At 38.0% G+C, this 13,281-nt stretch overlaps 1 protein-coding gene across 1 annotated transcript in view; it reads right to left on the reverse strand.

Annotated features, from left to right (window-relative positions):
• Window positions 1–13,281, reverse strand: part of CROCC (ciliary rootlet coiled-coil, rootletin) — a 2,018,646-nt gene that overhangs the window by 934,906 nt on the left and 1,070,459 nt on the right. The window contains exon 19 of the mRNA XM_044061829.1: window positions 1,954–2,123. Within this exon, the coding sequence (XP_043917764.1) occupies window positions 1,954–2,123 (170 nt within the window). The remainder of the gene's footprint in view (window positions 1–1,953; window positions 2,124–13,281) is intronic.

A 13,281-nucleotide genomic window follows, 5' to 3' on the forward strand; every position in this document is an offset into this window, starting at 1 on the left:
GTTTGACACCAGTCAGTCTGCGTAAAACCTTCTTGCAAGATGTTGACATTGCTAGGGGTTTCAATGATCACTCCCAGTTTGCAATCATCAGCAAACTTTGTCAACCACAGTCCTTTAGTTTTAGCCTGTACTTCAGAGAAGTAGACTCTGAACAGCAGGGGTTTCAGAATCAATCCCTGTAGAACACCACTGGTTGCTGGAAGAGGTGGAGTCCCCTATTTTGACCGCATGAGTTCTATCCGTGAGCCAGTTTGCAGCCCACCTGACAATATATGGGTTGATACCCAGCTGGGTGAGTTTATCAATGATGCTTGTGTGGGGGACTGTATCAAAGGCCTTGGCTAAGTCTAGGTAGGCTGTATCCACAGAGCTACCCTCATCTAGGGCTTTGGTGACTGTTTGAAAGAAGTCCACCAAGTTTAACAGGCATGATCTCCCCTTGACAAAGGCAAACTGGGTGGGGTAGAGTGTTTGGACATTTCCTATATCTTTGTTAATAAGATCCATGAAGATTCATTCCATGGCCTTGCAGATAAGGCTGGTCAGATTAATGGATCTATAGTTCCTGGGGTACATGGATGCACCCCCTTTGTGCAAAGGGATGACGGTAGCTGTTTTCCATTCTGCTGGGACAAAGGCACTGCTGAAGCTGTGATTGAAAAGCATGCTCAGTGGTGTTGCTGTCCTTTTGGCCTTGGAGAGGGCATTTAAGACCTACTCCTCGGAGATACTAGGTAGGGGACAAGTGTTAGGCATGTTTTGTGTATATGTGACGGGGACAGGGGAGTGAAGTTTTCACTGAACCTGTCAGCCGGCAGGTTTGCTATATCCACAGGTTCTATATATGTAGTAACATTAACTATGAGTTCAGCACAAATCTGGGCCTTACCTTTGAGGTTACGGATGTAACTAAAGAACACCTTGTGGTTATCCTTAGTTAGGATCTTTAGAAAAAGGAATGAGCAAATTTTACAGAAATATAATTTGTGGGAACAATATGTGCAGAATAATGCTCATGAGAAGTGATGTTCAAAGCACGAATTGAGATATTTTATGTAATGCTGAAGTGAATGAAAATTGTTAAAAAGAAAACATACGTATTCTGCATGACAGTAATGATGGAAACTGTTACTACATTTTTATTCTTTCTTTTAATGTATGTTAACCTATGCTGCAATTTAAAATGGGATAACTTAATAAAAAATGTTAAAAAGAATATCTTGATGAGCTACTTCCTTCAATAAGGAACTGCAGAAAACTTTGAAAAGCAAGACTGAAAATACTATGGGTAACAAGTAAACAGAATTAAATACACATACCCCTTATCTCTTTCTAAAACAGTATCCCAAAATTAGAAGGAAGCTTAAGTTACTGACAGTCATTTTGGGTATGGACTCTGAAGGAGATAATGTCACCTGAAAGCTCTTTCAAGATTGGTAAAAGTATACCACAAACTTGGTGCTGGGGAGTGACAGTGTTTTCATTTCATCATGGCAAAGTGAACAGGGAAATGGGCTATGGATGACCAGAATAAGAAAAATCTCAGCAAACTGCTTTATTATCCTGTAAACTAGCAATCCCAACTGGTGTACAGTGAAGTTACAGCAGATTTTCCTTTTTAATATGGGGACTATCTAGTTCCCTACCCTTTTTCAGTTCTTCAACCTGCTGCAAAGACTGAAGATCCTAGTTGATTAACAATATCCACTAACATTCTACCCTTTCTAAGAACTGCCTTGCATTTGTCACATGTATTTCTGAATTACTTCATTGTTTTAACTCCAGACTACTAAAATTTAGAATGTGTTTGCAGGGATAAGGATGTCTAAGAGGGGCTTGGAACTCATCAATTTGTCTTCCAAACTGGTAATGATATTCAGTGCCATTAATTCTTACTGAAATACCTTCCCAGTCTCAAACATTAACTGTCATCTAATGATGAGGAAGTGATACCTTCTCTCTCTGAAGGCAGTCTACATCTTCTTCATGGGCAGATTTCTCATTCTTCAGTGCAGCCAGGGCCTCCTGTTCAGCTTGTGCCAGTTTCTGTGCAGTAAGTTCCTTGTCTCTCTCCAGCCTTGCCAGTTCAATCTCTGTTTCTCGACGAGCACGGCTAGTCTCCACTGACATTGCAAACAAAACACATTTTGAGAATTTTAAATTGTGTGACTATGGAGTAAAATGTGTTAGTTTTATGTACATTATTCAGCTGAAAAAAATAATATTTAACACTGATACAGATATATGGTTGATGGCAGCAGGAAACTGTACAAAAGTTTTAAGGATGCAAGTTACCAAAATTAGCTAGGAAAGTTGAAATACAGGCTACCTCACTTATTTACTGATATGCCACTCACTAACAAACTTCTAGTGTGTCATTAGAAATTAAATGGATGAAGAGATAAAGAAGTAAAACACTAGACAGTATCCAACACACTGCAGCAGTACAATGATGCAAGAAATAAAGGAACAGTAAGTAAAAGCAATCTACGGAGTTACACATTGAGAATTACCTGGGTACAGCTACAATACCAAACCACTAACAAGAATTGATTTAATGGTAACTGATATAAAAAATAGCACAACAGATGTGAGCACACAGCAACAAAATTAAGAGGGCAGGTATACAAATGCCCAAAAGTGCCAGCAAAAACAGGCCTTGTAATTTGCTTACTTGTAGAGGAAGCAACTTAGATTACAGATGCTCTTTATATGGCTTTTCCTCAAAAAATCCCTTATCATGTTCCACTATAGGTTTTCAATCCTACCTCTAGTGGCAGTTTGTTTCACACTATTACCATCCTTCCACCAAAACATATTATCATAATTTTTCTGACTCTCTTGTTTGTTTATATCTTCTTCGTGATACAACTATATTCATTTCAGTGGGAACTTTTCCAGTCTTTCCTGTCATCCAAAAAATACATTACAGATCTGTTCAAATTTTCTAGTTCCTAGATAATCCTTACTGTATTATACTGCATACTTCCAAGAAGGCAACACATACGTTTATGTAAAGATGCTAGAACTCTAAAGTCTGAAATGCAGAACAGCTGATGACCTAAAAGAAAGAATGGTTACTGCCTTCATTGTGGAAGACAATCCTGTGTTCTGGAATCACCCATCCCATCTCTTTACTGTCCTGATTCTTCTAGGATGGTTATTTTATTTATTTATTTATTTTTATTATCTAACTTGAAAACATAACCCAGATGTCCTGAATACGGCTTTCAGGTCAATCATTCACAAAATTTCTCTGTGAATCCTGGTCTGCCTGAAATAAATAAAATAAGATGTAATTTACTTAGTAAGTATATATATTTTTTAGTGAAAGACAAAACTCCCCATATCTCCCATATACAGTAGGTGCTATGCCTCCCACTATAAATGTACAGTTCAGAGGTTTATGTACTTCTTAGTAAATGGTCTGCCCCCTGTGTGGCAGCCTCATTAAATGAAAAGGAATTCAGATGTCAAAGCAACTACCCTGAAACACACTGGTCCTGATCCAGAGACAATGAACCCCCCCTGGCTACTTCATACCTTCCATCCAAACTACTTTCACCATGTGTGCTACACAATTAATTTGCTCTACAGAATCTTGGTGCGCTTCCTTGTCACCACAACCCTCAACCAACGTAGTATCAGTATGTACTCTGTAATAACATATGTTGCAAAGCAAAGCAAAATGACCCTTCTTTCGGTCTATATAGATCTTTTTATGCAAGTGCTGTGTAATAAATGGTTGGTCACTTTATCCAGCTGTTTATTCTCCACTGTTTTCCAGTAAATTTTATGTGGAATCATCTGGGAGAGGAAATGAAGGCATTAATGCAAATGCATACAGTATGTGAATGTTGTTGACTAAAGCAGACACACTGTGTTAGTAGGCAGAGCAACATAGAAAAAAGGAATGAAAAACAGAAAGGCGAGAGAGTAAGAAACAATGTGTGTGTGTGTGTGTGTGTGTGTGTGTGTGTGTGTGTGTGTGTGTGTGTGTGTGTGTTGTTAAGTGTTTAATATATTAAACATCTGCTCTGTTAAACCCGACAAAGTTAACCAGCCTAGTTCATGGAGAAGTCATCTAGATGACAGTCAGCTAAAACTGTGAAAATAAAGGAAAACCAGTGAATAACTAGTACTGTGCTAGTGATGGTGAAGCTGTCACTCAGACTCAGAAATTATGGAAAAGATCCAAACCATCCAAAAAAAGTACTAAGAACATTTTATTACAGTTGTTTATTTATTGTAAGTAAGGGAAGCAGAATACACAAAATGTTTAATCTTCTACTAAACAGAATCTGTGAAAATTTAATTATTTGTATACTTCCAGGCAGCCCTACTGTTTTGTCATGCTTGACGGTACTGAGACAGAGCACTTAATTATGTATTTCTGTGATGTATAAATATTTACAATAAGATTTGGTACTTTTCTTCTAAGTGTTTCTACCCCTCTGCCTAGTGACCATCAATCTTTCCTCTATTGGACTCAAGGCTATTTGTTCTTGACAGGGGGCAGGACTTCCAAGATGGCTGTACATTGAGTAACAGCTTGTTTCTAGCTCTCCCAGTCTGAAAAACAGAAACTCAGCATAAAGGCCATTTGACTTGTGTTTATGGGTAAATTTCAGTAACTGGCTAGTAAGTGTACTGCCTGGATGCCTGGAATAAAGAAATACAGAAGACCTGGGAAACAAATCAGCTACAAAATGTGAAGAATAAACACTGACTGGGGAAAGTTCTGTAGCTGTTCAGCAAAAAGCAATGCAATCCTCAGACATGATGTCCAATAACCTACAGGGAAATATAAGACAACAGCATACAGACCTGGTTAAACTAAACAAAACACTGATACAGCATATCATCACAAACAACAAAAGGCTGGGGAAAAAATGTAAGAAGCTTTAAACAAATATTCAGATGAGGTGATAAAGCTGCAAAAACCAGAATTCAAAATGAAGAAAATGCTGGCTGAATATGAGACTGCTCAGGAAGAGATGTTTAAAAAAGGAATAGAATTAGAGGGCAGAGCATGTAGGGAAAACATGAGATTTTCAGCTACACCAGAGAAGCTGGAAAGAACAGACTGCATTAATTTTATGAAAGCACAAATAAGCAACTGGACTGGTTCCACAGCAGGAGTTGTTAGTTGAAAGGGCACATCATGCGTATGCTCCAAACCTAGCTATAAGAAAGCAACCTAGATCTTTAACAGTAAAAATGCAATCCTACCAGCAGGAAGAGTTGATTCTGGCAAAATTGTGACAGAAGGACAAAATACTAAAAGTGGGAGAAAGCAGAGTGTTTGTGGAGAATGATTACTTGCTGTGCACTAGGCAGAAGAGGAGCAAATTCATTCTTGGATTCAGGGAATGTTGAGACGCAGGTCTGCGATTCAAACTGCTGTAGCCAGCTGTTTTTACGGTATTCTTCCCTAGAGGGACAAAATAATTTTTTGATGAAGTGCATGCTAAGGAAGAAATATAAAAGTTTGTCAAACAAAAAGTGAGCTGTAAAACAGAAGGAGATTCTGCTTCTTGTTCTTCTGGTAATAAAGACCACAGAGAGACTGTACCTGTGAAACCATTTTCAGTATTTCAATGGAAAATGCTGGAGAGAAGGAAGGGAGTGTGAGAGTTGACTAGATGAACTCAGAGTACATTGGAAATGAGGCAGGATTTGGTAGATGGAGAAAAACAATAATAAAAACAAGTAACCCAATGTGGCATTACTATGCAATAATTATATTTGTAAAATATGACAGAACAAGAAAATCAGGAAATATTGGACTTTTTCAAAATTTCTTGGATTTGTGGGGGACTCTAAAATATATACCCTACCCTCTTGCCATTAATGTTCAGAAAAATACTCTGAGGATGGGAAGAGATGGGAGAAAGCTAACATGAGTAAAGAAAACATTTTCTTTTCTTGGTAGTACTGTATTTATTTGTGGTATATGGTTTTCTTTTCATGCTATTTTTAAGTGAAATGTGTTTATATCTACAATGGCTAAAAGAATGGCAAAGGTGATACCAAAACTGATACATAAGGATCAGTGTGGTTTTGTGGAGGGGTGGAAAACATTTGACAATAACAACAGAACACGGATGATTCAAAGGGAAGCAGAATGTAAGTAAATACCACTGTTACTGGTGGGTCTTGATGCAGAGAAAGCATTTGACAGAGTAGACTGGGACTTCATTAGCAGGGCAATGGAACCATTTGCTTTCCCTGATACAATTATAAGGTTGATTAGGAGTGTATATGAGAGATCTGAGGCAAAAATTTAAGTGGGTGGGGTCCTTTCTGATAACTCCTGCTTGAGTGGAGGAACCAGGCAGGGTTGTCTTGGTTTCCCCATTGTTGTTTGCATTATATTTAGAACCACTGTTAAAGAAAATAAGGGACTCAGAAATTCAAGGATATAACTGGTATGGTAGTCAGGAAAAGCTGGCTCTGTTTGCAGATGATATTGTTTTATACATGACAAAACCAGAAAGAAATATTATAGTGCTGTGGAACATTTTAAGACAGTTTCAGATCTTCTCAGGATACAAAATTAATGAAGCTAAAACAACGGCAATAGCGGTAAATTATGTACCCACACACAAATTGGTCTAACAATATCCATATTTATGGGGACATGACAAAATGAAGTATTTAGGAGTAAAAGTAATGTCTTTTGGCTTTTCCCGGTTGGGGATTGCCACAGCAGAACTCTGGTCAGCTAATAATTGACAGTGGATTTTTTATGGTGCCGAGTTGCCAGCCCGACGTCCAGCCTTCAAAGAAGGCACACCCATTCACGCACGCACCTACGTGCATGTCTTTAAATATCACTTGACCGCAGAGAGATCATGCAGACTCCACACAGAAGGCGCTCCAGCCGAGAATCGAATGGATTAGAAATCACTCCATTGTGGCAGCTAAAGATATGTGGGAAGAGACTAAACAGAAGATAATACAAACAATTAGAAACTGGAAGCTTTGTTATATGGATATGGATACTAAGATACAAGCAATTAAAATGTTTTTTAGTCCCTTTAGTCTTATACACAGGTCAGGCATATTTTTTTATCAAACAGAGGAGAAGCTGTGGATAGCAATTAAAAAAAGAGTTGAAGGATTTTATCTGGAAAGGGAAGACAGCAAGGCTCAAGTGGGATAAGCTGCTTCTTCCAATAGAACAAGGTGGACTAAGATTACCCAATTTCAGGGGGTATTTTAGAGCAACACAGTTAAGCCTCTTATACATAGCACAAGCAGAAAATTACAATTCAAAGTGCAAGGAATGATGATGATGATACGGGTGGGAGCTCAAGAATTAAGGAGAGACTGGGATTTTGGATGCAGACTCTTAAGGAGAACAACAAAAAACATGCAGGGTATTATATTCATACAATAGCAGGGAGTATTCTAAGAACAAAACCAGCACAAGAATGGAGAAAAGAGAATCTGCTGATAGGTATGACTCTGGTTAGGGATACAGATAATAAGGGGATGGAATTTATTGGAGAAAACTGGCAAATGAACCAAGGTATTGGAAGCAAATAACTAGAAAGGGAAAGATAATAGAACGGGAAGAGGCCAAGTATGTATTTGGACTGCAGGTTAAATACTGCCTTTCCTACCAAGGATTGATATCAGAGTATTGGCAAAGAGAATGAAACATAGGGGTCCTAAATGAACGACATGCACTGGTAGAGTTTTTAACAGAATCTAGAACAGAGCCTGCTGCTAAAAAAGAAATAATTAGTGGAGCATACAAAATATTGCATGATAATTATAAGAATCAATCAGAGGAGCTTAGAAAGGATTGGGAAGAGAAATTGGATAATCAATTCACAAAGAGACAATGGGGCGATATATGTTTATCTCCCAAATATGCAACAAAGTCTAGAAGATTTAGGATCTTTGCCTGGAAGTGTTTACATAGGCATTTTTATACCCCAAGTAGACCCCAAAGAATTTTTCCTCAAGTGGATAGCAAATGTTGGAGGAGTGACGGGCAAGAAAGAGGTGGTTGGGAACATACTTTTTGGGAGTGTAATAAGCTGGCAGACTTTAGGGATTCCCTGTGGACTGCTCTGTCAGAGATGCAGGGTGAGCGGATTTGACTGACTGGGGAATTTACTTTTTTGACCTATAATGCAGAATCAGAACTGCCTAGACATACTAAAGCCTTGTTAAGTCTAATTATGGTGGCTGCCAAAAAAGCAATTACTAGAAAATGGAAATCAAAGTCTAAACCAACTTTACTAGAAGAAGTAAATGTAGCAAAAGGGATAAGACAACTGGAACTGGCATCTTTAGAAAAGGGATAGAACAAACTACATAGGAAAAATGTGAAGTGTGGGAACAATATATGCAGAGAAGGAATGAGGTTTAAGGGACATGATATGAATGAGCCATATAATGCTTAACTGACAATGAGTGGACAGATTATAAGTGATGTTTAATGTTTCCAACTATAGTTGTTTCAATGGTGCGTGTGATGTATAATATTTGCAACTAAAGTGGTGACAATGTTGTTTGTTTTTCATTTATATAATGTAAGATTTCCTATGTCATATGTGATGACTTAATAAAGATGTTTACTGGGGAAAAAAAAGGCTATTTGTTCTCTAGTGGTGGGGAATCCCTAGATGAGCTGGGCTTTCCAGAGGAGCTATCATTCAGGTAGACATCTGAAAATTTGTGCTTTCCCTATCATCTTTTAATGACAACATCTGTTTATGTTCATAATAACACCCACCCCTTGCAGAGGGACAGGCTACCTGCATTATCACAGGGACTCACAATGCCTTCCCCTTGTGAGTGTACACTCCCATATACTTGCTAACAAACGCTACCACCAGACATTGGCTTGGTAAGCTACATGCCAGCCCCAAGGGTGCCCAATGCAAATATCCTTTCCCCTCCTCTGGAAAAGGGAACTATCATCCCCTGCCAGTACCATCATGCACCCAAGCCACTAATCAAACTCAGGTCATCTGGGCCTTTGTATGGGCTTTATCCTTCCAGGCCACAGTGCTGGATTTGGTATTTACTGCTACTGTGATGACTTACACAATATGCATGCTTGCACTATGATTGTCTTTAGCAGCATCATGCATTCTTCTGTTTTTTATCCACTTCAAACAGAATATATCAGCATGAATGACCTCAAAGAAATTAGCATTATTATTATTATTATTATTATTATTATTATCTGGCATTGTCAGTTGTTAACCTCCTAATTATGCATTATTAGCTACAATAACACAGCTATGACTTAAAGGCCAGATGTTTTCCTTCTATGTTCCCCTAATTCAGTGTGAAATTAGCAACTGCTTGTACTCCCTTAGAGCTGTGACTACAGCACCTTGGCAAAATCATCACAAACCATTTTTATATGGTGATTTCAAGTGTCACTACCAAAATTCTTTTCACATGTAATAGCAACACCAAGATCTTTGTGAGAAAAGATTACTTATTCTGCAACTGCTTTGAGGAGGATCAGATCAGGCTGACTATAGTAGTCACGATCTTCTGGAAGTAAAGCACCTTATTTGCAATTTACAGTGGTCGAGTTAGTCTCGCTCTGTGCTTTGGATCTCTTCTCCTTGATGTAAAACTACAGCAGAGGAAGTATCACAGTGTGTGTGTGTGTGTGTGTGTGTGTGTGTGTGTGTGTGTGTGTGTGTGTGTGTGTGTGTGCGCGTTTGTCATTATGAGTAATTTGGTGACACAAAATAGGAGTGCCACACAGATCAATGAACAAATGTTATGCTAATTTGTCATCTTTGACTTCTGGACAGATGGTCCTGATGTACACGTCTTTTGTCCCAGAATTTCAAATCTTAAAGGTTGAAAGGTATACACTCCATTTTAATTCCTTTGCGCAGCAATTATAAGTACAGTTCTAGTCACTAGTCTTAGCTTGCTCTGCTTTGACTCACAATATGCCCTAATCTTACAGCTATCTACTACAATCTTCAGCTTTGCTGATTTCAGTCTGCTGTCTGAAGTCTTGCTCTTAGAATACTTTATTTATATTTAAATTATGATTAGTTTAAATCTGTGTTTAATTTATGAGCAATAGTTTTGGTTCTTTAATATAAATGTTGTTAAGTTCCATTTTTCTATCTTAAGTTTTGTTTATAAAGCAATAAGTAGTTAATTTGCTTTAGCCTACATTTCCAAGCTGTCACAAACTTATCAAACTCCAATGAGCTTTTCTATACATGCAATAGTCTGCACCATGTAAAACAAAAAGTGTATCTTTTCTATGGGTACTATACACATACCATATGATTATTTTGCATTTCTGCTACCCATGCCTTAAGCTAGAATCACAGCTAAAAGGGGTCTTTGAACCATTGTATCTGAGGGTTTCTTCTTGGTGGGTAGCAGCAACAGCCTGTCACTAATCTGTAACAGATGGTATTAAGATGTATCAGAGGCATAATACTGGCCATTACTTGGGACACTGATTGCAACAGAAGGGTAAGTAATTGGCGGCTAGTACATGCCTTTCATAAAATAACTTACTTTAATGCGTGAATATAATATAGGTGATCCAGTCAACAGGCAGCATGTTTCACTTTCAACTACATCTCTTCAAATGGCACATAGTTTCTTGATAAAAGCAAAATACACTCAGGTGTTTTAATTGTATGCTTTTTACTAGTTTGAGGGACATCGCTTAAGCATGAGCATAATCATGTCAATGCCTTGTCCAAAGACTGTGAATCAATTGGATTACTTTATATCTTTCAGTTTGACAGCTGAGGCCTAAGGCAATAGCAGTGATTTGGTGACTGGCAGGCAGGAATGAAGCACAACCAAGAATCCATGCATAACTTGATGAAACTGCCAACCCCCCCAGTAACTCTCCAAAGACTAGGGAATCCACATTGCAATCTGACAGGTATAGGCTGCCTTGTGAATACATATTTCAGTAAAAAGCTTTTAATATTACAAAAACCAGACCACTTTCCAACTTCACATCCCACAATATCACCATGCACTAAGCTCATGCTTTATTCTATAAAGACAAGTAAATGTGCAGAGTCTGAACACCGCTGGTTCAAATATGTTCCTTGAAGCAAACTAACACTGGTGTTGGTGCTGAGACCCACTTACACTAGCTATTAACTAACCCATAACTAATTCATTATCAATTCCTACATCATTCCTTTCCTATTTGATGGTCTTAAGGTTCCCCCTCCCACATGTCACAGGCAAAGGCTTTTGCTGAAATCTCAATATAAAACATCCAGGTTATACTTATTGCCAAACTTCCTTTCTACAAAACCGCAGTACTTGAAGGGGGAATATCTTGTGCTAAGCCTATGTATTTCTGTTTTAAAGTTATACAAGTGCTCCTTTCATCGAAATGTATCTCCTAAATGTATCTTAGCTTCTATGTGGTACACTGCCCTAAACTCTACATTCTGACCATTTCCGGAAATAAACACCACACTATGAGTGTAGTATATGCATTAGATGGGAAATGAAAACTAAAACAACTACAGTGCTCATTCACTGGTGACCCTGTTGTGGTTCCAAAGTGTGACAGCACACATGAAATAAATTTGCCAGTAGGACTCTCAGACTCAAAATGATTTGGGCAGAGAAATCAGAGTGGCACTTGACAAAAGCCACTGGGCTCTGAAAAAGTTCAGCTACTGAAGTACGGAGGACAAAGGTTTCAAATGGTGACCAAGAATCTGCAGTGAGTTACATAAATAATCATCAAGGAAAATAAACTTTAGAGAAAATGTTCAGACTTCTTGTAGAAACTGTATCTGTACCAGCAGTGTTCAGATAATGGATTTTTCTAAGGTTGAAGAAGAGAGAGATTTCTTAAAATTTGAAGTCTTTCTGGAAAATCTTGTATTGCAAGACATAAATCCATATATGAGTACACTGACTGACCTACCTCCCACAGAAACTGTGCAGAACAATCCTGGAGCAGTAATCCACAAAAGCTGTGCAGAATAATCCTGGGGCAGTGATCCTTTAAGTGGACTCGTGCATACCAGAACTGCCATCTTGGAGGCACTAAGGAAACAAAGTCACTGAAGGTCAACAATGTGAATGTGATGTTTTCCTCAGTCTTGGCATTGGTACTCACCAGTGTAAGAATCAGCTTTATGTGGTAGATAATCTCCTGAGGGCCCTAGAAAGTATACATTTCCCCCTATAAAGACATTTGAAGGTGACCTGTGCTGGAAAATTTTAACTGAACACAGCAGGTTGAAGGAATGCTTCCTGTGGAAAACAAAATTGTGTTAAAACAGCAAATGAAGTGAAAGCGGTAAATAAGGATATTTATTTAATGTTTATATTTTAAACTGGGCCAACCAACTAATATAGTATTTTTTCTGACAGGGGGTGATATGTTGGATTATATTTTCATAGTGTGTTCTACAACAAAGTGTAGTTTAATATTTTTAGATATAAAATTTAAGGGAGGTTTTCTGAAATCTATGTAAAGCAAACTGAAGAATGATTGCTGGTATTACTAGCTAGAAAGTTGCCAAGGGATTAAGGACAAAAGTATCTTTTTCACAGTGTCACAATCTTGTACTTAATACTAATTCCTCTGTGTGACTCTGACTAGGTATTATCATAAATCTGAATGGACTTACAGGGCTAACACAGTAACAGAAAAGAATTTAGTTTCTCAGAAAAGGATGCTGCATCTTCCCAAAACATACTCTGTAGCCCTACTATATGATAAAGTGAGAACACACATAAGTTGTCCCTGTCTTGTCTCTCCACTTAGCTTCAACAGCTGTACTATGAATTAATTTTCTCTGAGTAGTTTTGGATAAAGGTCAGTAAATCTTTTACAGTGATTCCATCCAGTTTTATTAGCAGCAAGCTCCAAAGCAGAACTTCATAGCAGCTTTCAATGTTTTGACAGAAAAGCTTCTTAATCACCTGCTTTTATTAAAAAGATCATGTGCATTGAAATGTGACAAAGCTTTTACAATAAAAGTAGCTTTATTTTAACAATACTTAATGGAAGTACATTTTTAAATATAAATAAATGTTTGTTTTTTTTGTCTGTGTACATACTGCACACAGCTTAGTAGTGCCTCAATCCATGCTATCCTAAAGACAGGAATGTTCATCTCCAACTGTCAGCACTTGATAACCATCTCTTGGTGCTCTGTATGGTTCCCCTGCATTTTGTCAAATGTCGGTTTGGTTGACAAATGCTAGTGATGGTGTGTAATGCCAAACATACTGACAGCTGAACATTCAAAATGCTGAAGGCATGTTTTG

The sequence above is a fragment of the Protopterus annectens genome, chromosome 2.part0 (assembly GCF_019279795.1).
Source record: "Protopterus annectens isolate FY-2018-M chromosome 2.part0, PAN1.0, whole genome shotgun sequence".
Classification (NCBI taxonomy): Eukaryota; Metazoa; Chordata; order Ceratodontiformes; family Protopteridae; genus Protopterus; species Protopterus annectens.